Source organism: Lagenorhynchus albirostris, chromosome 10, assembly GCF_949774975.1.
Source record: "Lagenorhynchus albirostris chromosome 10, mLagAlb1.1, whole genome shotgun sequence".
In the NCBI taxonomy this organism is placed as follows: domain Eukaryota; kingdom Metazoa; phylum Chordata; class Mammalia; order Artiodactyla; family Delphinidae; genus Lagenorhynchus; species Lagenorhynchus albirostris.
Genome location: NC_083104.1, coordinates 449,039 through 473,977, shown reverse-complemented (window position 1 = coordinate 473,977; position 24,939 = coordinate 449,039). Strand labels below are relative to the sequence as shown.

General features: G+C 53.3%; 1 protein-coding gene across 2 annotated transcripts in view; it reads right to left on the bottom strand.

The window, feature by feature from the left end:
* Positions 1-24,939, bottom strand: part of SLC41A3 (solute carrier family 41 member 3) — a 66,431-nt gene that overhangs the window by 2,310 nt on the left and 39,182 nt on the right. For both annotated transcript variants that reach the window (XM_060160956.1, XM_060160957.1), the window contains exons 4-10: positions 13,350-13,421; positions 9,651-9,795; positions 7,347-7,493; positions 5,165-5,309; positions 4,307-4,386; positions 2,618-2,752; positions 568-716 (exon numbers count right to left, since the gene is read on the bottom strand). In XM_060160956.1, coding sequence (XP_060016939.1) covers positions 568-716; positions 2,618-2,752; positions 4,307-4,386; positions 5,165-5,309; positions 7,347-7,493; positions 9,651-9,795; positions 13,350-13,421 — 873 coding nt within the window. The remainder of the gene's footprint in view (positions 1-567; positions 717-2,617; positions 2,753-4,306; positions 4,387-5,164; positions 5,310-7,346; positions 7,494-9,650; positions 9,796-13,349; positions 13,422-24,939) is intronic.

The following is a 24,939-nucleotide window of genomic DNA, read 5'->3' as shown; positions in this document are numbered from 1 at the left end:
CTGTCACGAAGTGAGCAGACACAAGGTGATGATGGCCGAGGAGAAAGCCCGTGTCACCAAGAAACCAGCAGGTCGCAAGAGCGGACACCATGGTGGACACATCCACCCCAGGCCCTCCCTGGGCTCCTCTCAGGTGTGCTGCGCAGCTCGGAGGCCGCGCACCGCCTCGGAGACTCAGACGGACTTCCCGGAGGCCCGTCCGGGGCAGCTCCGGACAGCTGGCCCTTCGTGGAGGCACCTCAAGCCCTGGTCAGGTCCCAGGTTCCCGCAGCCACTGCTCTGGACAGTCTCCCAGGCTCCCCAGCCTGTCCTTCAGGGTCACGGACACGCTGACGCCACCCTCATGGGAGTGCCCACCGGAGCCCACCATTACCCTGCAGAGGCCCCAGCCCTCCCAGCTAGAGTCTCGGAAAACGGCCTGACTGAAGTCCACACGTGCCTGTAGCAGTGCGTCTTAATCACGCCCTTGGGCTTGGATGGACTGACTGGACTTCCAGAAGGTGGGGACTGTGTGTCCTGCATGTCCAGGGACCGCTCCCAGGATGGGACCCCAGGGGCCATCGTTACCTGGACCAGGCCCGCCAGCAGGTAGAGCCCCACGAAGGTTTTGTCGTTTGGGACTGACTGGCCTTCCACCAGGTAGATGATGGAGAAGAAGATCAGGTGGCCTGGAACCACCAGGAAGAGCAGGACGCGGGCCGACGTGGAGTTGATTTCTGGAAGAAACAGAGCAGGGGAGGCAGCGTGAGCTGCTGGCAGTGAGGCGCCCACGGCCCCTCTTCCTCCTGCGTGTGCAGCGTGTCTAGCGACGGGGATGAGGCCTGTCATTCCCTTGGGAGCTGACGTCGTAGGGGAGAGAGAAAAACCAGCATCAAGTAGCAGAAACAAAAGTCATTTCAAACCTGACGGGTACTAGGCGGAAGGCTGACCGGGCTCAAGTGGTGGGGAGTGGAGGTGGGACGCCGAGGCCCCGGGCGGAGGAAGGAGGACGTGCCAGGGCTTCGGGGCGCCGAAGGCTCCGGCGTGGGCAGCCCCTCCCTCACGCAGGACCTGGGGACGCCCGTCAGCACACTCTCCTCAGTGTCTGTGCTCATGGGTTTGAGACGCTGCGCGAAATGGGATTTCACAGTTTACAACCGCCGTGAAACCACCCGTGGGGACACGACAGCTTCTCAGGCAGAAATGAGGAACTGCAGTGAGAAGTCCGTCTCCGTTTCCTTCTGAGTTAACCATAAAGCGTTTCATCAGCTAAAGAAAGAAAAGGAGGACAAATCAAACGTGACTGCGAAGTCTACCGTAAGGTAACTTGTAGCGAGAGGGTGAGGACGCACAAGAGCACCAGAACGTTCATGGTGAAAATTCAGATGAGGGCTAACTTGAAAAAGATGAATTTTTAAAAAAGCTTACAAAGGCAAGAGCAAAATAGTTATTACTATGGGCAGCCGGCATTAAAACTCAAGAAAATCTACAGAAAGACTAAACAGCGAGAATTCAGTAAAATATGTGCTGCTACAGACTGAATATCTGCTTTCCCCCCAAATCCATAAGTTGTGACCTGACCCGCAATGATGGTGTCAGGAGGTGGTCAGGTGCCCCCATGAGTGAAGGGCCCCCGAAGACCTCCCTCGCCCCCTTCTTCCCTGTCTGTGGACCAGGAGGCCGGGCCTCACCAGTGCTGGTGCCCTGACCTTGGATGTCCAGCCTCCAGAGCTGTGAGAAACGTGTTGTTTATAAGCCCCCAGTCGGTGATTCCAAGACAGGTGCACGCTGAAATACATGCAGTACAGGGTAAAGAGCCTTTCTATATACAGATGACAAGTCAGAAAATAAATATACGGGGACTCCCCACTTTAGACAAGGTGAGGCAGATACACTTCCTGTCCCTCTCACCACTCATCCAACAGCCCTGGACGTCATATGAAACGAACATAAGATTCTGCAAGGTGGAGGGACGAGGCGGGCTGGCCAGGGCTCCGCGGCCCAGGGAGCAGCACGAGGTGAGGTCCCTGAGCTGCTGCCTTGCGTCCCAGACCAGATGCTGGGGAGTCAGAACGCGAACGGTCAGTGGCCCCGGAAGACAACTCGGCACGAGCCCTCCCCGTCCCGTCCTGGCCCCGGAGGTGAGAGGCTGGAGTTTGGGGGGGTAGCCAGGCCCCCTCCCTCCTGGCCAGGCGGGGGCAGAGGAATAGGACTTGAAAAGTAACAAAAGACACGACACCGCGTTGGGTCCCCGGTTCTCGGAACAGACTCTGTGGTCCTTCCTCAACCTTCAGGCCCAGCAGGCCCAGCGCCTGCCCCTCGGGGCCTCGCCCCAGCCCCCCGCCCCCGCTCGTCCTCAGCGGGGATGCCTCCCGCCAGCCTTTCCGAGGCCCTTCTGCGCACAGCACGACTTGGAATCCCGTGTGCGTCTGCTCTGCTGGAGCGTGTCTGTCCCCAGGGGTAGGATCGGCTCCTCCATCTCTCACAGTACCTGGAGATGGTCGGTGTGCCTCTGGCTGAGCAAACGGACCGGTGAAGGCCACGTTGGCGCGTCGGGGCTGGGCTGAGGGGTCTACTGCCACAGACACCAGATTCTTAAAGAAACGGCCACGTGGCCTCTGGAAGACCCCAGACCCACCTGAGCTGCAGAACGTGGAGTGGGGGTTAGGCCAGCGTTTTTTCATCCAGAGGGGCAGGACCCCAGGTGTGCTCCACAGGTGCAGGTACGTGGAGATCCGGCTGGTCTGAATGGCCACCAGGTTGCCACCAACACCTGCAAAGAGAAAGAATCTGGTTTCTCCTTTTTTATACCAGTCTCTGAGTTCTATCCCTTATTTTAAGTCCAGCTCCTCCAGGAAGCCTTCCCTGACTGGTTCAGCCCTTGATTTCTTTTCTTTCCCTCCCACTTGCCCACAGATCTCGTGTCTGGCACCAGGTATCAAGGTAATAGCTGCATCACCTTGACAGCTGGCAGCTCTTAAGGAGAAGGAGGTGTGATGGGGGAGGGAGGGAGGGAAGTGGGTGGGGAGGTCTCAGGAAGCCACTCAAGGAAGGAACTTTTCACCTCAAGGCGGGAAGGAGAGGAAAGAGGGCCGAGAGTGAGGGGAGGGAGGGGTTGTGTGGCAGCCGAGCTGGGGCTCATTGAGGGGGGGCTCTTGGCGTCCTGGGGAGCTGACCGTGGCCAGCTCTGCTGGGGCCCCAGGCCCCAGTGACAAAGGCCCCTCGGAGCCCCTCCAGGCAGAGAGCGGGGCCTGCCCCTGGCAACTGTCCCCTTTAGAGGGCGGTTGGGTTGCCCACTGCCTCATCCCTATGGAGGATGACCCCTAACTGGGCCAGATGTGCCCCAGCTGCTCCAGAGGATGCAAAGAATGGCCATGGGCAGAGGGTGACTGCAGATCTATTTTGCTTAGCCCACGATGATTTATAAAAACAAAAAAAAAAGGAAAAAATAAATTGGCGGCCTTTCCACATTAGGCCCTTAATCCAGGTTCCTGTCTCCCTGGGGCTCCGTTCCCGCCAGCCCGCAACCGGCCAGCCACCACGCGGGTCGCCCAGGAGCCCACCCTGCACTGCTCCCCACCGCCCACCTCGCCTCCCTGCGCAAGTCATTCGCGGTGCTCACTCAGCCCCTACAGACACCGAGCAGAGGACCCCAGGGGACTCTCTAGGCCTGTGGCCTCTGGGCCAGCTGCTGCTGTCCTTGTCAGTGGCCGGCCTGGCACTGGGAGAGGCCCTGTGGACTCGGCTGGGTGCAGGCCTGGCACGTACAGGACACTGTGCAGACGGCCTGGGCAGTGGGTTGTCACACTCATTCCTCTCTGACCAGCCGGCCCCACTTACAGAGCCTTACCAGAAACTAGACACAAGTGGGGCTAAATGCCCAGAGTTAAGCCTGGAAGGTGAACCAGTGGAGGGTCCGGAGGAGACCCAGGGGATGGAGGAGATTGAGGCAAGCTGATTCCTGCCCACCCCACCGTGAACCAGTGTTGTCACGCCTTGCGTTTTAAGGAGAAGACAGGAATCCTGGTTTCTCTGCGTAAGTGCCTGAGTTCTAAGTGTCATCAGTGAGTCCAAGTTAAAGTAAAAGGAAAGCCACGAGAGGCCCACAGCCCGGTTCTGAAGCCACACTTGGCCCCAGGTGCCAGCAGATCCCGGGTAAAGCCTTCAAGGCTCTGCGATCAGCTCTGGTCCTGGGGGCCCGTGAGGGCAGGTGTGACCTGCAGGAGCGGGGGCTACAGCAGCCTCCCGGGGCCGGGCCCGGACCTCCGAGATAGCTGCTCTTCTGGCCCCACCACGCAGAAGCCAGGTGACGGGACCCAGTACCTACCACAAATGATGGGGGCAAATACGGCCATGCCTCGGAACTGCTGCTTGGAGATGGTCTTGTTCAAGATGAGCCCCCCGAAACTGCGGGGGGGGGGAGAGATGGCAAACAATTAGAGTGGACGCTGGCCAGCCCTCACCACGCAGACCGCCGTGTCAGCCTGTCACCCGCCCAAAACATCCGGGGTGGCCGAGCTGGTCTCCCGTGTCCCCTGATGCCGCACGTGGCTCCCACCTCTGCTCTGAGTCTCGGCTGTTGCAGAAGGCCCCACCAGACCCTTTCCGAGGCCACTTAGCTGGCTGGGCCCTGCCACGTGACAGCCCTGAGGTGCGCTCAGCAGGAAGAGGGGCCCATGTGACGTCTCCCACCCCTGCTCCCCGAAGCTGCTCGGCACCTGGCCCCACCAACCCTGGGGTTCAGTGAAGGCCTGGAGTCCACGAGCTTCTGGAAGCAAAGACATCTCGGCCACAGCCTCCGCTCCCCGAGTCACTCAGGAGAGCACATGGGAAAGGGCTGGGGTGGCCCCCGTCAGGGTCCACAAGCAGAAAGGGCCCCCAAGGATGGGGCTGGAGGGCCCAGGGCCCCGGAGCACTGATCCTTCAGCCCTGTAGGTCTCACCAGTGGCTGGGCTGCGGGAATGGCCTTCACAGAGCTGTGGCCGTGAGGCCAGCTCAGGGGGGCCAGGCCAGTGCAGCGGGGGAGCGGGGCCGTGGCGGGTGCTCGTCTCCTGTGAACAGGGCTGCCCCTCACAATACACCAGGTCCAGGGTTCTTGGGGGAAATGAGGAGCGAAGAGCGTGGTGGAGGCGCCCGAGGCCACGGCTCACCCCACCCGGATCCCAAGGCGTCGCCGCCCACGCACCTGCTGATGAGCATCGCCAGGACGATGGGGAACCACCCGAACTTCAAGATCTTCACGACGGGCGGGTTCTGCTTGGCGATGAGGATGCACAGGGGGGTCAGGGCTGTGAAGCCGATGCAGACCAGCGGCGTCAGATAGCGACTGTCTGGGGGGAAGAGAGGGGGCGCGTGGGCCGTGGGGCTGGAGCTCAGGGTGGGGCCCAGGCTGTGGCCTGGGTGGCGGAGGTGACAGGTGTGTGGGGACTCAGGGCCCCAGAGGTCTGAGGAACAGCTCCCGTCCCCACCAGTCTGGATGAACCGTCCCCTGCACCTCCCGTCATGCGGCTGAGGGGCTCCCGTCCACCTCGATCCCCGCCGCACCTGCCTTTGCTTCGCTGACGCCCCTGCGGCTCTCCCGACACACGTGCCCTCCTCGGCCTGCTCTCAGCCTGGCCTTGCTATTCACGGCTCCGTTTACGGGGTCGTGACTGTGGCCAGTGCCGCGCTCGGCACTTCGCGTACCCAACTCTCCTGCTCTCACCGACCCGCTCGGACGGCCTGGGAGGAGGTGGCCGAGCAGGACACGTCCGTGGGCAGCAATGCTGGCCCTGCTCTTGCTGAGGCCACCCCAGGGGGGGACCCTTCGGCACCCACGTTCTCACAGGGGCTCGTGTCCCTGTGTCACCTGCTCCAGGCGGCAGGAGCCACGAGGACGGACCTTAGCCTGGATCAGCCTCAGGAACCTGGGCCCCTGCCGGAGCCCAACGCACGGGGCACGTGTGGCCACTCACCCGCCCGCCTCTTACCCGCACACATGGTGACTCACCAGCCTTGTGGAGAAGCGCCCGCCAACCCCGGCCACGCCCAGAGCGGAGGCCCCCCACCCAGCGCGCGGGCCTGGCCTGGGGCCCCTGCCCTTTTCCGCAGGAAACAGGTGTGGCCATCCTTGTGCCCTGAGCGTCCTGGGCAAGAGATGGGCCCAGAGCCTCGGCAGGTATCTGCTGGCCTGGACGCGGCAGCTGGGAGCGTCACCGCTCAAGGCCGTAGCCTCCCAGCCGCTGTGACCGTCTCCCTGGTGACAGCATAGGTGCAGTGGCCGCAGGCTCACCCTCGTCAGCGAGGACCCACCTGACTGCTGCCCAGCCGGGACCCCCGAGATAACCCAGTGTCTCACTGCAGGGATGGGTGACCCAACAGGACTTGACATCCAGGGTGTGTGTGGAGGCATGGGGCTGGGTGCAAAAGGGAGGAGGGCCCGGGGAGGCCGGTAACTCAAAATTACCTTGCAAATCAGATTCCATAACTAGTCCGTGCACAAATCTTTGAAATTCAGAGTGTTTGAAGAATAAAATTAGGGCATCTTATTGTTAGATCTTCACCTCCACTTCGTGAACTTCCAGCATCTTCCCAAACCATCCCCCTTCCTGTTGCTGCAGGCCTTTCCTGGATGGCTGGAGCTCGCGGAGCTGTGCCACCCTCACTGGGAGCGTTTCCTGGGCCACTTCTGTTGCCCACATGTAAAAACCGGCAATTCCTTAAACCTCTGGGTCCACGGGCCCACCATGCCCCACGTTTAAGCTTCATTGCTGTCCACTCCACCCATGAAGCCATGACCGCACTCAGAACTGACATCTGCTAGATCTGGACAGGCGTGCAGCCATCCTGGGGGGGGGCCACACCAGGTGGGAGGCCACAGACGGGACACTTGGAGCAGGTGCTCAGCTGTGCAAATGCAGTGAGGGAGCCGCCGGCAAGGCGCTGCCGTGTGTCCACAGCGGCCAGGGTGTGAGCCAAGCTGTGTCCCCAGGCGGACCTGGGCGACGTCGGGGTGGGGGGGGGGGCGGTGGCCACAAGGTCTTGTTCCCAGAACGTGTGCAAACGCCCCGTCGGCGGCTGACCACGTCACAGGCCACCTTCTGAGGAGCCTGGCTTCTGCCTCCTTGGCTGTGACACTCCTGCCTGGAGTCACCTCTCGGGCAGCTGGTGTGTGTCCGGCGTGAACTGTGCCCCCCGCGAGGAGGTGCTGAAGCACCCAGACCAGCCTCTGTCAGAGGTGGGCACTGACAACCTGTACATCTGCTGCCCGGAGACACTTGTCCCCATGGTGCACTGGAAAAGCCAGTGGCACCTGGGGGACGACCCCCGTCTGCCCAGTGACCCCAGGCCTCGCCTATGAAAGGACAGACCCCAGCCTCGGGCCCTACCTCTGTGTTTGTGGAAGAAGCTGCTGACGAAAGCCAGGATGGACAAGGTGATGAGGTCTCCCAGGCTGGCCGCGATGGGCGTCGCAATGTTGTCCGGGTTGACCCCGAGCTTCCGAGCGCCGATCACTATGCAGACCATCAATGTCCCTGCAGGGGGAGGGGACAGGTGGCCGGTGAGCGGGGGGCAGGGCCGCCCAGGAGCTCGCTGCACCCACGGAGCCGCCCGCTCTCGGGGTCCCTCCCTGCACTGGGGTGCAAGGCTTGGACTCTGCCCTGTGTCTCGCGGGCTTGACGCCGTGGAGCAGCCCAAGCACCCTGATGACTCCCTGAACCGTCGGGGAGACACAGGCAGGTGGTGCCTGGGCTCCCAACCTTGGGAACTACAGGTGTGATGCTCACAGCCCTCCTGGCAGGAAGATGGACCCCAAACTGCTCTGAGCAGCGGGAGCCCCGGGCGGGGGCAGGGGCAACTGGCCCATGAGTGGTTTCCAAGGGGCAGAGCCTGCGGGGAAGACGGCAGGGTGGGGTCTGGGACAGTGTGGGGCAGCAGTGCGGGTGGTCCCTGGAGGGAGGGAGGGAGGGAAGGGGCGGCACACAGAAGGCAGCACGGCATTGGGGGCCTGAGGGGCTGCCAGGGCCCAGCACGTGGCCGCGAGTGCAGGGCGACGTCCCTGCTGGACCTGAGAGGCCCTTCCTCGTGGCCGCTACGCCTCCCAGGACCTGCTTCTGTTCTGACTCGGTTCTGAGGCCACTGTGACGTGCTTCCACCCCCCATGCCACACTGGCGGGGACAAAATCCAACAGCATCTTGTGTGGCCTTTAAGAAGACACTTTGCATCTTGGCCAGTGCTGCTTTAACACTGGACTCAGCGTTCTGTAACTCTGAAAGTAATCACGGTTATCACGTTGGTACCATCGAATGCTGCTGGCCACAGTCTGTGCTGTTTTGTGACCAGGTCCCAGCAACTTTATTCTTTCGCAATGTCATTTGTAAGTGAATTGACACTGCCTGGCTGAGCCGGTGGTCTGGTGACAATCCCACAGGGATGCGTAGAGGACACCACCAGTTTGAGGTCACTTATTACAAACCACCAGCACCACCGCCCGGCTTTATGGCTCAGACAGGCCAAGGTCATGCTGTGACCCACCAGCCACGCTTCCCGAGTCCCCCTCCTCTTGGGACAATCCCGGCTATGTCCTTGCCACTGAGGTGCACCCCATCTGAGGCCTCAGTCTTCTCATCTGTAAAACAGGAGCTAGGATGGCCCCCGGGAGCGGCACCGCCTTCTGGAGACTTGGTGTCGCCTAGGCTCTGTTCTCTCAGAAGGTTCAGCCCTTCCTTGGCCCAGACGTGCAGGCATGCAGCAGGTTTGTGAATCTGCTCCTGGGCTTCCGCGCTCTGGCCCTGCCCCGACTGGGCTCCTGCACGGGGATGCAGCCGCCTGGTAGGAACCACAGCCACCGAATCACCAGCTGCATCCTGCTGGGGGTCAGGCGAGTGAACAGTCGACTTGACAAGGCTACCCCTCTTCCTGGACCTGCGTGCCTTTGCACGATACACACAGACACAGCCCAGAGAGAACCAGTGTGACCACTGTCCATTCAGAAAACCTGGGAGCTGACCGGTGCCTGGGTTAAGTGTGGGAAGAACCACGGGCTCTGCACTCACACCACTTGCTTGTTGGTGGAGGAGCGGACAGTACACAAGTGAACAAGCGTGTGAAGCAAACGCAGCGTGACTGCGAGCGAGTCGGGAGGCTGCGAGACTGGAGTCACGCGTGTGCTCGCGCACCGAGGGATCACCCTGAACTAGGGTGAGCCCCGCAGCGTTGGGCCCCCAGCGTGTCCCGGGCTCTGGGACAGAAGCTGGCACATAGGCTCGGGGAGTGGTGAACAGATGCGCGGCCACTGGGCTCCCTGCTGATGCGCGTGAGCTCCCCCCGGGGCCTGAGGCAGCGTGGCAGGAGCAGGGTGGGGACAGCAGATGGTAGAAGAGGACACGCAGGCCCCTCTCAGAGGAGCTGCCGTCGGGCAGGGAGCTGAGACATAAAGTAAGGGAAAAGAGAGCTTCAGATATTCGCAAGGGCTCCAAAAGGAGCGTGAAGCGTGGTGGCCTCCGGCGGGGGAGGGAGCGCAGGACCTGCCTTGCCCCAGGCCCCGCCCAGGCCCTCCCGGTGGCCAGTCACAGACAGACGTGTCTCCGCCCCAGCAGAGGGCAGGGACCCCCTCGCCGCCCTCCAGGTCAAGGTGGGTGTGAAGACGCAGCGGTGCCCCGACCCGCGCAGGACCCCGAGGGCTGCTCACCCAGGGCGCAGGCCGCCAGGAAGGCAGTGATGACGCTGCTGGCGCACAGCACCTCCGCCTCCGCCGCGTCCAGCTCCTGCCCTGACGCCGCGCCCAGGAGCAGGGCCGCCACGGCGGCCAGGAGCCCCATGACGGCGGCCTGCACCTGCGGGCAGGAACCAGACGTTAGGCAGGTCTGCTGACCTCGCCCGAGCGCAACAAAGCCAACACCCCCTTCAGCCCGATCCCTGCGGGAACCGCTGCCCCGCCCCGTCCTTCCCCGTCATCTTGCGTAGGGTCCTCGGTCAAGGGCCCCCCGTGTTTCCTCACAGCCCCTCTAACTGGTTTGGACAAAAGTGCTGTGATCTCCAGCAGCACAGACAGTGCCCCTGCCCCCTCGGAAACGCCCAGGACCCCCGGGAGACACCAGAGCTGTCGGAGCTGAGGCCCCAGCGCACACGCAAGGCCAGTCAGCCTCCGCAGACGAGAACACACCCCAGCTCACACACGGAATTCCACTCAGGGTCCCCAGATTTTTCCTGGTACCTGACAACTCATTTTAAATTTAACTTTCACAAAAATGAGCAGATGCGCAAGAATAGCCATAACAACTTTGAGAAAGAAAATGGGAATTTTGGCATTTTCATTATGAATATGTATTTTAAAGCTATAGTATTAAAACTGGGTGGCTTGGCAGAGAAATAGACAAATAGGTCAGCAGGACAGAACGGGGTCCAGGAATTGAACCGTGAATATGTGAAAATTTTAAATGTAATGTATGAAAATTTAATCATGAATATATGAAAGTTTACTATGCTAAAGGTGGCATTTCAAATCAGGATGGAATACATAAGGTAAGAGAAACCGGATATTTGCTTGGAAAAATAAAATAGATTCTGACTTTATACCGTTCACACACATATACCTAAACATAAAAACATAAAGTGTGAAACGGATGAAAGTATTGAATAATGTGTTTCAGATTTTGGATTAGGGAAGGCCTCCTACTAAAGATGAAACATATAAAATCTATAAAGAAAAATACAGGTAAGATTTACAAAGTCCAAGCATGACTTCTGTGTGATAAAAGACACCACTAAACAAAGGCAGGGATAGCCTTGGAGAAAGTATTTCCGTCTTACATAACTTAAAAGATTAGTATCCAGAATAATGAGTCCATTATACCAAATCAACAATAACCATCATGATAATAAAAAGATAACGTGATAGAACAGTGCATAAGGGATATGACAGGTAATCCACAGAAAGGAAATACAAACGGCTAAGAAACACACAAAAGATGATCAAATCCCTAGTAATCAGGAAAATTTAATCCCCATTGCAAGGTTAGGATTAGGGTTATTTGTAACCAGGGCTGGTCCTCCTCTATTAAACAGTAAGGGCTGTTTGATTTTCTTGGCACTGGGGTCTCTCTCTGCTCATCGGGTAAATGGATGGATGGGGTATACTTCTTACCTGTCGGATGAAGTAAAGTTAAAACTCAAAGGTCGACAGTACAAAGTACACACGGACAAACAAGCGGGACGATGGTTGTCTTACACACTGATGGTGGTAAAACTGATACAGGAATTCTGGGAGGAAATTTGTCTAAGTTATCTAAATACCTGATGATCTAGCATTTTCCCAGGGAAACGTGCACATGTGGACAAAGCAGCACATAATCACGATGGTGATTGGAGCTGCTCTGTACAGAGTGACGTCCGTTCGTTAAGTCACTATTAAGAGAAAAGTGCTATTTACAAAGTTACACGTACAGTATAGTATGTTTTATGCATAGAAACATGGGAACTCGTGTGGTCTGTGTCTGTGGGCACATCCATGTGTCTGCAAACACAGAAAGGGTTTAGAAGAGTCCTTCCCATGCTGGTGAACTTATGAGGAACTAATAATTGAAGTTTTTTTTTTTTTTTTAAATAAATAAATTTATTTATTTATTTTTGGCTGAGTTGGGTCTTCGTTGCTGCGCGCTAGAGCACAGGCTCAGTAGTTGTGACACACGGGCTTAGCTGCTCTGCGGCGTGTGGGATCTTCCCGGACCAGGGCTCGAACCCGTGTCCCCTGCCCTGGCAAGCAGATTCTTTAACCACTGCGCCACCGGGGAAGTCCCATTTCAATTATTAATACTAGTGCTGGTATTGCACCAAGAAATCAGATACTTTGTAATCCTTTCGGAAAACATCTAGAGCCTTAAACTGTTCCTACCTTGTGAACCAGTAGGAAGTTCTCTTAAGAAACCTACGCTCTCACTGCAGTATAACTTATCGAGTAGGAGCCTGTAACTGCAGGTGCCCCGCAGGGCGATGGGTCTGTGAGTGGACGGGCCGAGCTCGGCAGGTCTGCACAGGCCCCGCAGAGCCAGCCCCTGGCTGCCCTTCCCTCTTACCCGTGAGGTCCTGGCTCACGTACCACTCTTGGGTACATTGTCGTGATAGAATACACTGAAGTTATTTTAAAAGTTTAAGTATGGAACTTACTGCACCCTTTATGCTTTGATGTTAAGCTTTTTAAAAAATGGAGGCGGCCAATTGCATCCACGCTGTGACAGGACCACGTGCCAGGCCAGGGCCTGCCCACAGCAGGGCCTAATCAACACTGGTTGAGGAGGATTCGGTAGGAAAAGAAACGCAAAACCAGTGACTGTTGCCAAGGCGTTTACCACCCGCCCCTGCAGACCCTCTGCCGGGGCCTCATGAGAGCTTTAACCTCCAGGGGCTTCAGCCACAGGCTGTAGTCCCGGCCCCTGTGAAGCACCTCGGTGGACGAGGCAGACGTCTAAACACAAAACTGCGTCCAGGACGGCCTGACAGCGCCCGCAAGGCCCGGAGAGGCAGCCGGTGCCAGGCTGGAGCCGGGTCTGAGGAGAGTCCCCACCGGGTGATGGGGAGGGGAAAGGACATCCCAGGAGAGGAGGGGGCCAGGCCCACCCCTGGACAAGGGGGCCAGCAAAGGGGCTCCAAGGGGAGGAGGCCCCATGAGCTCGAGGGTTAGAAAAGGCCAGTCAGGGGCCGTGCAGAAGCGCAGTGGAGCCCAGGTGCCTGGATGGGGAGGCCAGGGCAGCGGGGCTGGGCTCCAGGCGGCCCAGGGGAGGGTCCTCAGAGTGGCCGGATATAAGGGTGAGGAACACAGGCAGGCTGAGGGCTGTTGGGTTTCTAGCCGGGTCAGACGGGAGTGTCGCTCACTGGGCACGCGAATCCCACCCGATGAGCCACACAGCAGCCCATCTTACAGATGAGGCCCCTGAGCTGGGCCACCCCAGAGCGAGCTTCCAGCCCAAAGCAGACGGAGTCTGGGACTTCAAAGAGGGGTGTAAGGAGGGCAGGCGACGGGGCCGGATCTGGGGACACTGCTCTGGAGATGCCCAGCGGAGAGGTGCAAACGGACTCCAGAGCCCAGGTGAGAAGTCAAGGCCCCTCCTGAGTCTGTGTGTCCTGCCCAGGGCAGCCTGCTGGTCAGTGACGGTCTCGCCTGCACGCCAGTGTGACCTGGGCCCAGTTCTCGGTGTGGCCACAGCCTGCCCCGGCCAGAGGAGCCCAGGAGGCTCTGGATACAAACGCTTCCGTCCAGATCCAGGCCCAGCCTACTGCTGCCTCGGGCTTCCTGGCTCCGTGAGACACCCCCCTCCGCCCCGCGGCCCCACAGTTAGGAGGAGACACAAGTTTGCAACGCGCATGAAGCATAAGGGACAAAGGCGAGGGTCACCTGGATGAGGGCGAGGTTACTGCTGATGACTCGGTGCTGCTCCCGGGGGCCATCGATCTGTCCAGTGTTGGCCTAGGATGGAAAGAAGGGCAAAGGGTGAGTCGGGCGGCAGCGCCGAAGCCAGGCCCACCCTTCTTGGAGAGGGTCTCAGGACAGGCCAACAAATGCCCCCTCACTGCTGCCAGAGCCAACTGTCCTGCCAGCTTCCAAAACGGTGACTCGGGGCTGGAGAGGTGGGGACACAGGCCCAGCTCTTCCCCTCACAGGTGTGCGATCACACATACACGTGCACACGCGGGCACGCGTGTCACCGAGAACCTCAGCCGTTGACCATCCGGCCGGTCCATGAGGGGTGCCAGGCTCCCCCCACCCTGCCATCCCTCCTCCCTGCCCACGAGTCGCAGCTCACGTGACCAGCAGCTACTCACCCACCTTGGCAAAGTGTCCTGCTTAAGGAACGTACGTAAGGCCCTCTTTTCTTGGGATAAAAAGGCGAGATCGGAAGTGCAGCTTTTTCCTTTAAAAGGGGTCGCTGCTCCTAACGTCACAGCCTTTGCCAGCAAAATTCAGGATGTAGGTAAGAAAAGGTTCCAAAGCAAATGTATTTTCTCGGCTCCTGTTGCACTGAGCTCACTACGTTACTGAACTCAGAGGAAACACGTAATTCTCTTTCTTACTTTATGTTTTGGCTGCGCCGTGTGGCTTGCAGGACCTTCGTTTCCTGACCAGGGATCGAACCCAGGCTCCCTGCAGTGGAAGTGTGGAGTCCCAACCACTGGACGGCCAGGGAAGCCTCCCCTCCCCAGGGGAGGCTTCTTGTCTTTGGGCACCTGGGACACATCAGGTCACCACTGTGGAGCCCCAGTCAGCTCTGGCTTCATCCAGGTGGCCTGACACCTGCCTCGGGTGTCCTCCCAGGAAGTGGGGCGCAGGTGGAGCAGAGCCGCGAGGGACCCACCGAGGCCACACCTGCTCCGCCTGCCCCCCGCCCCCCCGGGCCCCCTGTGGCCCAGAGATGCCAGTGCCCGTGTGTTGGTTCCTGTCAGTCAACCAATTGCAACGTATCAAGGTAGAGGGCTGGTCAACCAACTGCAACGTACCAAGGTAGTCAGAGGGCTGGTGCTGGCCCACGACCCCCAGTACGAATCAGAAAGGGAGTCCTTCCTCAAGAAGCCTCACTCCACCAGCTGGGAAGCGTGTAAAACACGTGCACAAGTCTAGAACCCGTATAACCCACGAAGCGGCATGGAGGTGCCTCCTGGCGCCAGAGGCCCGAGACCAAGTCCAGGCTGAGCAGGAGAGGGAGCGGAGGAGAGGGTGCCTGGAGATCCCACAGGGACGACGGCGGGGAGAGCCGGGGGGAAGCAGCTGCAGCTGTCAGGGAATTAGGCCCGGGGACGGCAGTGGGGCTGACGGGCAGTGGATTCCCGTCCAGACACCGGGGAGCGTGGGTTTCGGATGAGTTATCCCCGTGGAGGCTGAAATCGGCCAGGATGGTGGTGGGAACTGGTGTGCAGATGAAGACCCTCAGAGGGTCCATTATCCAGGGCCGTGAAGGAGGGAAGGGACAGGGCCGGCCAGGAGGGTGAACCTCGGGCAGGGGCCCTCAGGCATGGGGGGTCAGGTCTCCATCAAGATACAGGGACATTTCTTTCCCCTAGAACGACGGTCCTGGAGAGGTCAGGCTAGGAGCTAGAGGCACAAGGCCAGCCCTGGCACAGGCTGGGGCCTTTCAAGACTCCAAGGCAAAGGAGTGGGAAGCTGGAGCGTCTCTAGACCAACCCAGATTCAGCTAAGCAGAAGCAGCCCGCAGGCCCTTCCTAAGCGTGCGTTTGGATCGCACTCAAACATCTTCAGCCTCTCTTAGTCTCACGAGCCCTTACAGCTGCATCAACACACCTCCCTGCCCTGCGGTTCTGGCTGCAGCTCGGCCACTCGGCCTCTCCTTCAGCGACAGGCCCAGCTGTGGGAACCACCCCTCCTCCCGTCCCTCAGGTGCGGACGACTTCCTGCCGCTACCCGGCCTGGGGAGCCTTGCCACCCACAAGCTTGCCGGTGGACCCCTCCTTAATTCTGCTCAGCTCCTGACCCTGCACCTCCTGTTTGCTGCCAGGTCCTGACTTGCCCAGCGAGTTAGAGCTTCACAAGGTCATCTGGCCCGTTCACAACAAAAAATACTCACTGGATTAACAAAGAGGACTGACCCTTGCTGTCCTCCTCCTTCCTCAAACTGGAGGGTAGGGAAAGACAACCTTCTAACCTTTTATTTCTAAATAAATGTAGACTTTTTTTTGCAAGAGTTCCAAAGTCAGCGCAGAGAGTTTCCCATATACCTGTCGCCCAGTTTCTACTGACCCTAACACCTTATAGCAGGGGTCCCCAGCCCCCGGGCCGCACAGCACAAGGTGAGTGGCGGGCCACCGAGCAAAGCTTCATCTGCCACTCCCCGTCGCTCACACTACCACCTGAGCCATCCCTCCCCACCCCCGGGCGTGGAAAAATTGTCTTCCGCGAAACCGGTCCCTGGTGCCAAAAAGGCTGGGGACCAGTGTGTTATAGAACCACAGGACAGTCATCAAACTAAGACGTTAACACTGGCTCAACACCACCAACTAGGTGACAGGATGTATTTGCACATCCCGGCTTTCCCACCACTGTCCTTTCTCTGTTCCAGAAAGTAAGTCTGGATCCTCCACTGGCTCCTTGGTCTCCTCCAGGCAGTGATGGGTTCTCACCTTCCCTCGTCTTTCTCACCTTGACACTTCAAGGAGCGCTGCTCAGGCATTCTGCAGAAGGTCCCTCAACGTGGGCTTGTCTGGTGCCTCCGCACGACTAAACTGAGGGTGCGGGTTCGGAGGGAAGAGGCTGCCGAGGGGAGGTGCCTTCTCCGCGTGCGGAATCCGAGGCGAGCGACACCACGCGGCTGATCACAGGCGCCCTGACCTCGGCTGAGGTGCGTCTGCCGGGATTCTGCCCTGCAGACTCGCTGTTTTCCCTTCCCCGCACGCTATCAGCTAGAAGCCCCTCATCAGGTTGGCCCCGCGCTCCAGGGGAGGGGATTAAGCGGCTGCTCCTCCGTGGAAGCAGATCGAAGCTTTGGGGACACTTTCTGCAACTACCAGAGCGATTCACAATTCCTGGGGGAGATATCTGAAGCTATGCACACATCCTGTTTCTCCTGCAAGTTCCACCTGGTGCTATTGCAGTGTCAGCGTCTCTAGGTCCTCTTACGGATGGAGCCAGGAAATGTACGTGTATGCACCCTAACCCCGCTGTGCACACACGCAAATTTAGTTTCGTCTCCCTCTGTACGTCCTAAACAAACTGAGTTTACAAGGATATCTCTGACTCCAGTCCAGCATCACAGGGCTCATCATGGCAGTGAGCAGACAGCCTTCAGACACACAATGGAAACAAGAAGAGGCTTCTACAGTATAACACAAATTCAGAGGAAATCCTTGGGCATAGAGAGCAGGGGAGTTAGGTGGACAGAGGACCCACGCCCAGAAATGACGGCAGGACACGTTTCCCGCCCAGGAAGGAGGCCCCGGGGACAACGGGCACCTCGGACAGGTGGCGACTTGGCTTCAACAAGAGGCGCCTCTCCTCTCGCCCGACCGGCTTGTGCCGACGATGGGATGCTTGGCTAGGCAGAAGCAGCGAGGGTGTGTGCTGGGGTCACAAGCAGGGAAGGGTCCAGAGTGGCCACAGTAAGAGAGACGCAGACCGGTGAGACCAGTGAGCGGCTTGTACCTCCAGGGAACACACTGTGATGCCCCCCAGCCATCAGGGGGTCACCTGCTCTACAGAAGGAGATCCACAGACTAGGAGCAAACCCAAATAGAGGATGCTCGAGTGACCAAGAATCCCTGTCTCCTGAAGGCCACAGTCATGACAGACTCAGCAGACTCCACAAATGGAGGCAAAGGCCTAAGGAAACAATCAAACAGAAGCCGAGTAAGACTCTAGGACAGCTAAACCAGGGGGTGGCAGAATCCGGTGCCCTCGCACAGGGAGAGACCGTCTGGGGTTCTAGAAAGCACAGACTCGGTCTCTGAATGTAAAGTAAAACACGGAGACAAGCAGGACTCCTCACAATGACCTCAGGAGCACAGAGCTTGAGAGCAAGATTAAGGGGAAACGAGTGAAATGAAAAATCAAGCGCAGGTGTTTTCCCAGAATGAAGCACAACCAGACAGAGATGGAAAAAGGCAGATCCAGAAGCTGCATGTGGATACGTTAAAGTTGGAGAGAGGGCGGGAATGTGAATGCATATCAGAATATAAGAAATCACAAAAAACAGGATTTTCATAGAGCTGAAGACAGACATACGTCTTTAGATTGAAAAATCTAACACGTACATAAGGTAAGGAAAAACGGCCCATGCCAGAAATGCCGCGGTGAAATTTCACAACATGGATGATAAAAAAAAATGCAAAAGAAGTTCAGAGAGGGGGACTTCCCTGGCCGTCCAGGTTAGGACTCTGCATGTGCACTGCAGGGGGCACGGGTTCGATCCCTGGTTGGGGAACTAAGGTCCCGCAAGCCGCACGACACGCAGCCCCCCCCGCCAAAAAAAAGTTCAGATAGGAAGATAAAATCAACAGACTACCTACAAGAAATGAGACTCAAAGAGACACGAGGCCACCATTAGCAACACTGGGTACAGAGGACACGGCAAGCCTGTCTCAGTTGAGGGAACGTATCTGTGAACACTGCCTCGCTATCCGGCCAGGCTGGGGTCAGCTGTGAGGATAAAGGCCCCATCACACTTGGGAGTCCAGACAGTTCACCTGCCAGGACCCTCCCCTGAAGCAGGTCCTGGACGACACATGCAAACCAAACGAAAGATGCATTTAAAAGGAAGCTGGTGGGGAGTGACATCAGCCAGAGGGCGGACAGGGAAGCCCAGCCTGTGCTCCTTGGAGGAAACACAGGATGAACCACACAGACTGAGCACAGCAGCTCTGTGGGAGGGTTAGAAGCCAGGCCAGGTGGTGCAGCGCCAAGGAGAAGCCTCACCCACGATGGGAGGAAAGGTCGCTGTCGCCCTTGCCCCTCCCCCGGCACAGCCCCGAGACGACAGGAGGCAGCCGTCCAGCCCCTGGGCCTCCCTTGGGACAGAGGGAAAGAATGGACTTGTCTGTGACCTTCTGGCTGGTCTAGGGGCTCCCAAGAGACGGGCTTCTCTCTCACCCGACTCACAGATCAGACCAGAAGCTAGCATAGTTTATGTATCAGGTCAGGAAAACAGATTTAAAGTCCGGAAAGAAAAAAAAAACCTGTCAACAAGTAATTCTGGCAAAAACTGTCCTTTGAAAATGAGGGGGGATTTAAGACATTTCTAGATAAATTAAAGCTGACAGAGTTCATTACCACTAGGCCTGCCCTATGGTCAATGTTAAAGGGAGTTGATGAAAGGATGATCAAAAGTCAGTCAAATATATATATTGAAAAATATAAAGTTCTCCAGTAAAAGCAAACACACAGCCAAATATAAAAACCTGTGTATTGTAATTTTGGTTCATAACTCCACTTTTATGCCTTTGTAGGATTTAAAAAACAAAAGCATAAAATAATTAAAATCTATATTACTGAGTACAAAGTATATAAAATGTAATTCATGATTAATTAAAATCTATATTACTGGGCTTCCCTGGTGGTGCAGTGGTTGAGAGTCCACCTGCCGATGCAGGGGACACGGGTTCGTGCCCCGGTCCGGGAAGATCCCACATGCCGTGCAGCGGCTGGGCCCGTGAGCCATGGCCGCTGAGCCTGCGTGTCCGGAGCCTGTGGTCTGCAACGGGAGAGGCCACAATGGTGAGAGGCCCGCGTACCACAAAAAACAAAAAAAACAAAAAAACTATATTACCGAGTACACAGTATATAAAATGTAATTCATGATATCAATAACATAAACGGGGTAGAGCTTTAAAGGAATAGAATTTTTGACTAATTTAAGTCGGTAGCAGTTTAAAATAGATTATTATAACATTAGGATCTTATACGGATTCCCCAAGGTACCCACAAAGAAAACATTTACAGGACATACACAAGAAAAATGAGAAGTGAGTCAAGACCTATCACTACAAAAAATTAACTCATCAAAAAAAAAAAAAAACTCATCAAAAAGACAGAAAGGGAGAAAATGAGGGGGAGAAAAGCTATGAGACATACAGAAAACAAATACCAAAACAGCAATAATTAGTCCTTGCCTATCACTAATTACTTTAAATGTAAATAAACCTCCCAATTGAAAAACATAAATGGGTAAATTTTTAAATATACAAGATCCAACTACATGCTGTCTACAGGAGGGTAACTTTAGATCTAACGACACACATGGACTGAAAGAGAAAAGGTGGAAAAAAGATATTCCTTACAAATAGCAACCAAACAAGAGGAAGGATGACTGTACTGATATCAGACAAAATAGATACTAAGTAAAAAACTGATCCAAGAAACAAAGAAGGACATTATATACTGATAAGAAGATTGTGTATATTGATAAAATATATATTGATTATACATTGACAAAACCACCAGGAACACGTAACAGTTATAAACATACACAGACCAACCATCAGAACTCCTAAATATAGGAAGCAAACGTTGACAGAATTGAAAGGAGAAGTAGACAGCTCTGCAATAATAGGAGAAGACTGCAATTCTCCACTTTCATTAATGGATAGGACAACCAGACAGAAGATTATGAAGGAAACAGAGGACGTGAACATGTCTATAGACTAACTGAACCTAACAAACAAGATACATGATACTCTACCCAACAACAGCAGAATACATATTTTTCTTAAGGGCACCTGGACCATTCGTTGAAAAAGAAGAAAAATCTCAAATCAACAACCTAACTTTACAACTAGAAAAGAACAAACTAAACCCAAAAGCTATCAGAATAAAAGAAATAATAAATATTAGGCCATCACCAAAAAATCTACAAACAATAAATGGTTGAGAGGGTGTGTAGAGAAGGGAACCCTCCTGCGCTGTTGGTGGGAATGTAAATTGGTGCAGCCACTGTGGAGAACAATATGGAGATTCTTTAAAAAACTGAAAATAGAACTACCGTATGATCCAGCAATCCTACTCCTGGGCATATATCCAGAGAAAACCATAATTCAAAAAGACATGTACCCCAGTGTTCATTGCAGCACAATTTACAATAGCCAAGACATGGAAGCAATCTCAGTGTCCATCAACAGAGGAATGGATAAAGAAGATGTGGTACATATAAACAATGGAATATCAGCCATGAAAAATAACGAAATAATGCCATGTGTAGCAACATGGATGGACCTAGAGACTGTCATACTAAGTGAAGTAAGTCACACAGAGAAAGACAAATATTATATGATATTGCTTATATGTAGAATCTAAAGGAATGGTACAAGTGAACCTATTTATAGAACAGAACTTCAGTCACAGATGTAGAAAACAAACTTGTGGTTACCAGGTGAGAAAAGGGAGGGGAGGGATAAATTGGGAGATTGGGATTGACATATACACACTACTGTATATAGAATAGATAACTAATAAGACTACTGAACAGCACAGGGAGCTCTATCCTGTACTCTGTAATGACCTATATAGGAACAGAATCTAAAAAAGCGTGGATAACATGTGTATGAATAACTGACTCCCTTTGCTGTACAGCAGAAACTAACACTGTAAATCACCTATACTCCAATAAAAAATAGAGGAAAAAATAAATATTAGGGATAAATAGAAAACAGAAAAACAATGGAGAAAATCAACAAATGCTGTTTCTTCAAAAAGATCAACAAAATGATCAAACCTTAAGCTAGACTGATTAAGGGAAAAAAGAAAAGACTCACATAACTAAAAGTAGAACTGAGAAGACGTTATTACTCAATTTACAGAAATAAAAAGTATTATCAGAGAGTACTTTAATGATTATATGCCAACAAACTGGACAACCTAGATGAAAAGGATAAATTCCTAGAAATACACAACTGACCAAGTCTAAATCATGAAGAAATAGAAGCTCTGAACACACCCATAACTAGTAAGGAGATTGAATTGGTAATCAAAAACCTCTCAATAAAGAAAAGCCCAGGACCAGATGGCTCTCCTGGTGAATTTTACCAAACATTTAAAGAAGAATTAACATCAATTCTCCTCAAACTCTTCCAAAGCAATTGCAGAGGAGGCAACATTTCCAAACTCATCCTATGAGGACAGATTTACGCTGATACCAAAGCCAGACAAAGACACTACAAGAAAACCACTGAGTAATATCCCTTATGAATATTGACACAAAAATCCTCAATAAAATACTAGCGATACTAGAATTCAAGAGCACATTAAAATTACTGTACACCATGACCAAAAGAGATTTATTCCTGGAATGCAAGGCTAGTTCATATGAAAACTGATCAATGCAGTATACTCTATTAACAAAATGAAGGAAAATAAACCATGCCATCATCTCAACTGATGCAGAAAAAGCATTTGACAAAATTCAACTTTCCATAATAAAAACATTCAACAAACTAGGAATAGAAGGAAACTACCCCAATATAATAAAAGCTATATATCAAAAGCCCACAGCTAACATAACACTCATGGTGAAATACTGAAATTTTTCCTCTAAGATCAAGTAAAACAAGGATACCCACTTTCACCACTTTTATTCAACACAGTCCTGGAAGTCTTAACCAGAGAAATTAGGCAAGAAAAAGAAATAAAAGACATTCAAATTGGAGAGAAAAGAAGTAAAATTATCTCTACTCACAGATGACATGATTTTATATGTAGAAAACCCTAAAGACTGCACAAAAACTGAACTAAAAGCAATCCATCAGTCACAGAATATAAAATCAACAACAGAAACAAAAAACACCCACTTGTGTGTCTCTTTACTAACAATGAACAATCTGAAGAAAAAATTAAACAATTTAACTTTCATTTACTGTAACATTAAAAAGAAAAAAACACTTAGGAATTAACTTGACAAAGAAGGTGAAAGACTTGTATGCTCAAAATGTCACTGAAAGAAATTTTGAAAGACACCAATAAATGGAAAGATATCCTGTGTTCATGGACTGGAAAACAATATTGTTAAGATGTCAATATTACCAAAAGCAATCTACAAGTTTAATGCAATCCCTATCAAAAACCCAATGGCAAAAATAGAAAAAATTCATTTAAAAATTCATATGGAGTCTCAAGAGACCCCCCCCCAAAGCCAAAACAATCTTAAAAAAACAAACCAGGTTGGAAAAGACAAGATGGTGGAGTAGAAGACCTTGAGCTCCCCTCCTCCCATGAGCACACCGAAAGTACAACTAACTGTTGAACAACCGTCAATAAAAAAGCCTGAAACATTACCAAAAAAGATATTCTACATCCAAAGACAAAGAAAAAATCACAATGAGACAGGAGGAGGGGCATACTTGCAATCTAATCAAATCACATACCCCCCAGGGTGGGTGACCCACTGACTGGAGAATAATTGCATCACAGAAGCTCTTCCATGGGAGTGAGAGTTCTGAGCCCAACATCAGGCTCCCCAGCGTGGGGATCTGGCACTGGGAGGAGGAGCCCCCAGAGCATTTGGCTTTGAAGGCCAGCAGGTCTGAATCTCAAGAACTCCACAGGACTTGGGGAAACAAAGACTCCATGCTTGGAGGGTGCACACAAAGTCCCTTGAGCGCCAGGTCACAGCACAAAAGCAGTGACTCCAAAGGAGCCTGGGTTAGGCCTACGTGCTGGTCTTGGAGGGTCTCTTGGGCAGCTGTGGCTCTCTCCTGGGACATAAAAGCTGGTGGTTAACATATCCAGGAGTATGCATCTGGAGGCTGATATCTTGCTTGGGACGTTAGCACCAAGACCTGGCCCCACCCAACAGCCTGTAGGCCCCAATGCTGGACGCCTCAGGCCAAACAACCAACAGGCAGAACACAGCCCCACCCATCAGCAGACAGGCTGCCTAAACACTTTCTGAACCCACAGCCACCTCTAGCCATACACCTTGACATGGCCCTGCCCACCAGAAAGCCTATACAAGCCTCTAGACCAGGCTTACCAACTAGGGGGCAGACACCAGAAGGAAGGAAACTACGATCCTGAAGCCCACAGAACTGAGTCTGAAAATACAGGTCAGAACCTACCCTGGGACTAGCTTGTCCCTGGCCCTTGGGTGACGAGAGGGGAGAGCACTGCTGGGACACAGAGAACACCTCCTACAGAGGCCACTTCTCCAAGGTTGAGGAATGTAACTAAGCTACTACATACGTAAAAATACAAATAGAAATTTAAACAAAATGACATGGCAAAGCAATATGTTCCAGACGAAGGAACAAGATAAAACCCCAGAAGAACTACTAAGTGAAGTGGAGATGGGCAATCTACTCAAGAAAGAGTTCTGAGTAACGATCATAAAGATGATCCAAGAACACAGGGAAAGAATGGAGGCGCTGACTGAGAAGTTACAAGAAGCTTTTAAGAAAGAATTAGAAAAAATAAAGAACAACCAGAGGTGAAGAATACAATAAATGAAATGAGAAATACACTAGAAGGAATCAAGAGCAGAATAAATGAGGCAGAAGAATGGTTAAGTGAGCTGGAAGATAGAGTGGTGGAAATCACTGTCTCAACGTAATAAAGAAAAAAGAATGAAAAGAAACAGGGACAGTTTAAGAGGCCTCTGGGACAACGTCAAATGCACCAACATTCGAGTTATAGGGGTTCCAGAAGAAGATGAGAGAGAGAAAGGGCCTGAGGAGATATTTGAAGAGATAATAGCTTAAAATTTCTCTAACATGGGAAAGGAAACAGTCACCCAAGTCCAAGAAACACAGAGTACCAGACAGGATCAACCCAAGTAAGAACATGCCAAGACATATAGTAATCAAACTGACGAAAATTAAAGAGAAAGAGAAAATATTAAAGGCAACAAGGGAAAAGCAACAAATAACAAAGGAACCCCCAAAAGGTTATCAGCAGATTTTCAGCAGAAACTCCACAGGCCAGAAAGGAGTTGCACGATATCTTTAAAGTGATGAAAGGGAAAAACCTACAACCAAGAATACTCCATCCAGCAAGGGTCTTATTCAGATTCAATGGAGAAATAAAAGCTTTACAGACAAGCAAAAGCTAAAAGAATTCAGCACCACCAAACCAGCTTTACAACAAATGCTGAAGGAACTTCTTTAAGCAGAAAAGAGAAGGCCACAACTAGAAACAAGAAAATCACGAATGGAAAAGCTCACTGGTAAAGGGAAACAGAGAGTGAAAGTAGGAAATCATCCACACACAAGTATATATCTAAACCAAAATCATGAGAGGAGAAAAGTATAAATGCAGGATATCAGAAATGCATTGGAAATGAACATATCAGCAACTTAAAACAATCACGTATATATATAGACTGCTATAATAAAATCTCATGGTAACTGCAAACCAAAAATCTACAACAGATATACACACAAATAAGAAGAATGACTCCAAGACAGACTGGTGATCTCTTAGAATGATAGGTGTAAGTGGCCCCTTGTTCTAAAGGTGCCAACTCACCTATGCAGGACATATTAAGTGTTTGTTTGGGAGA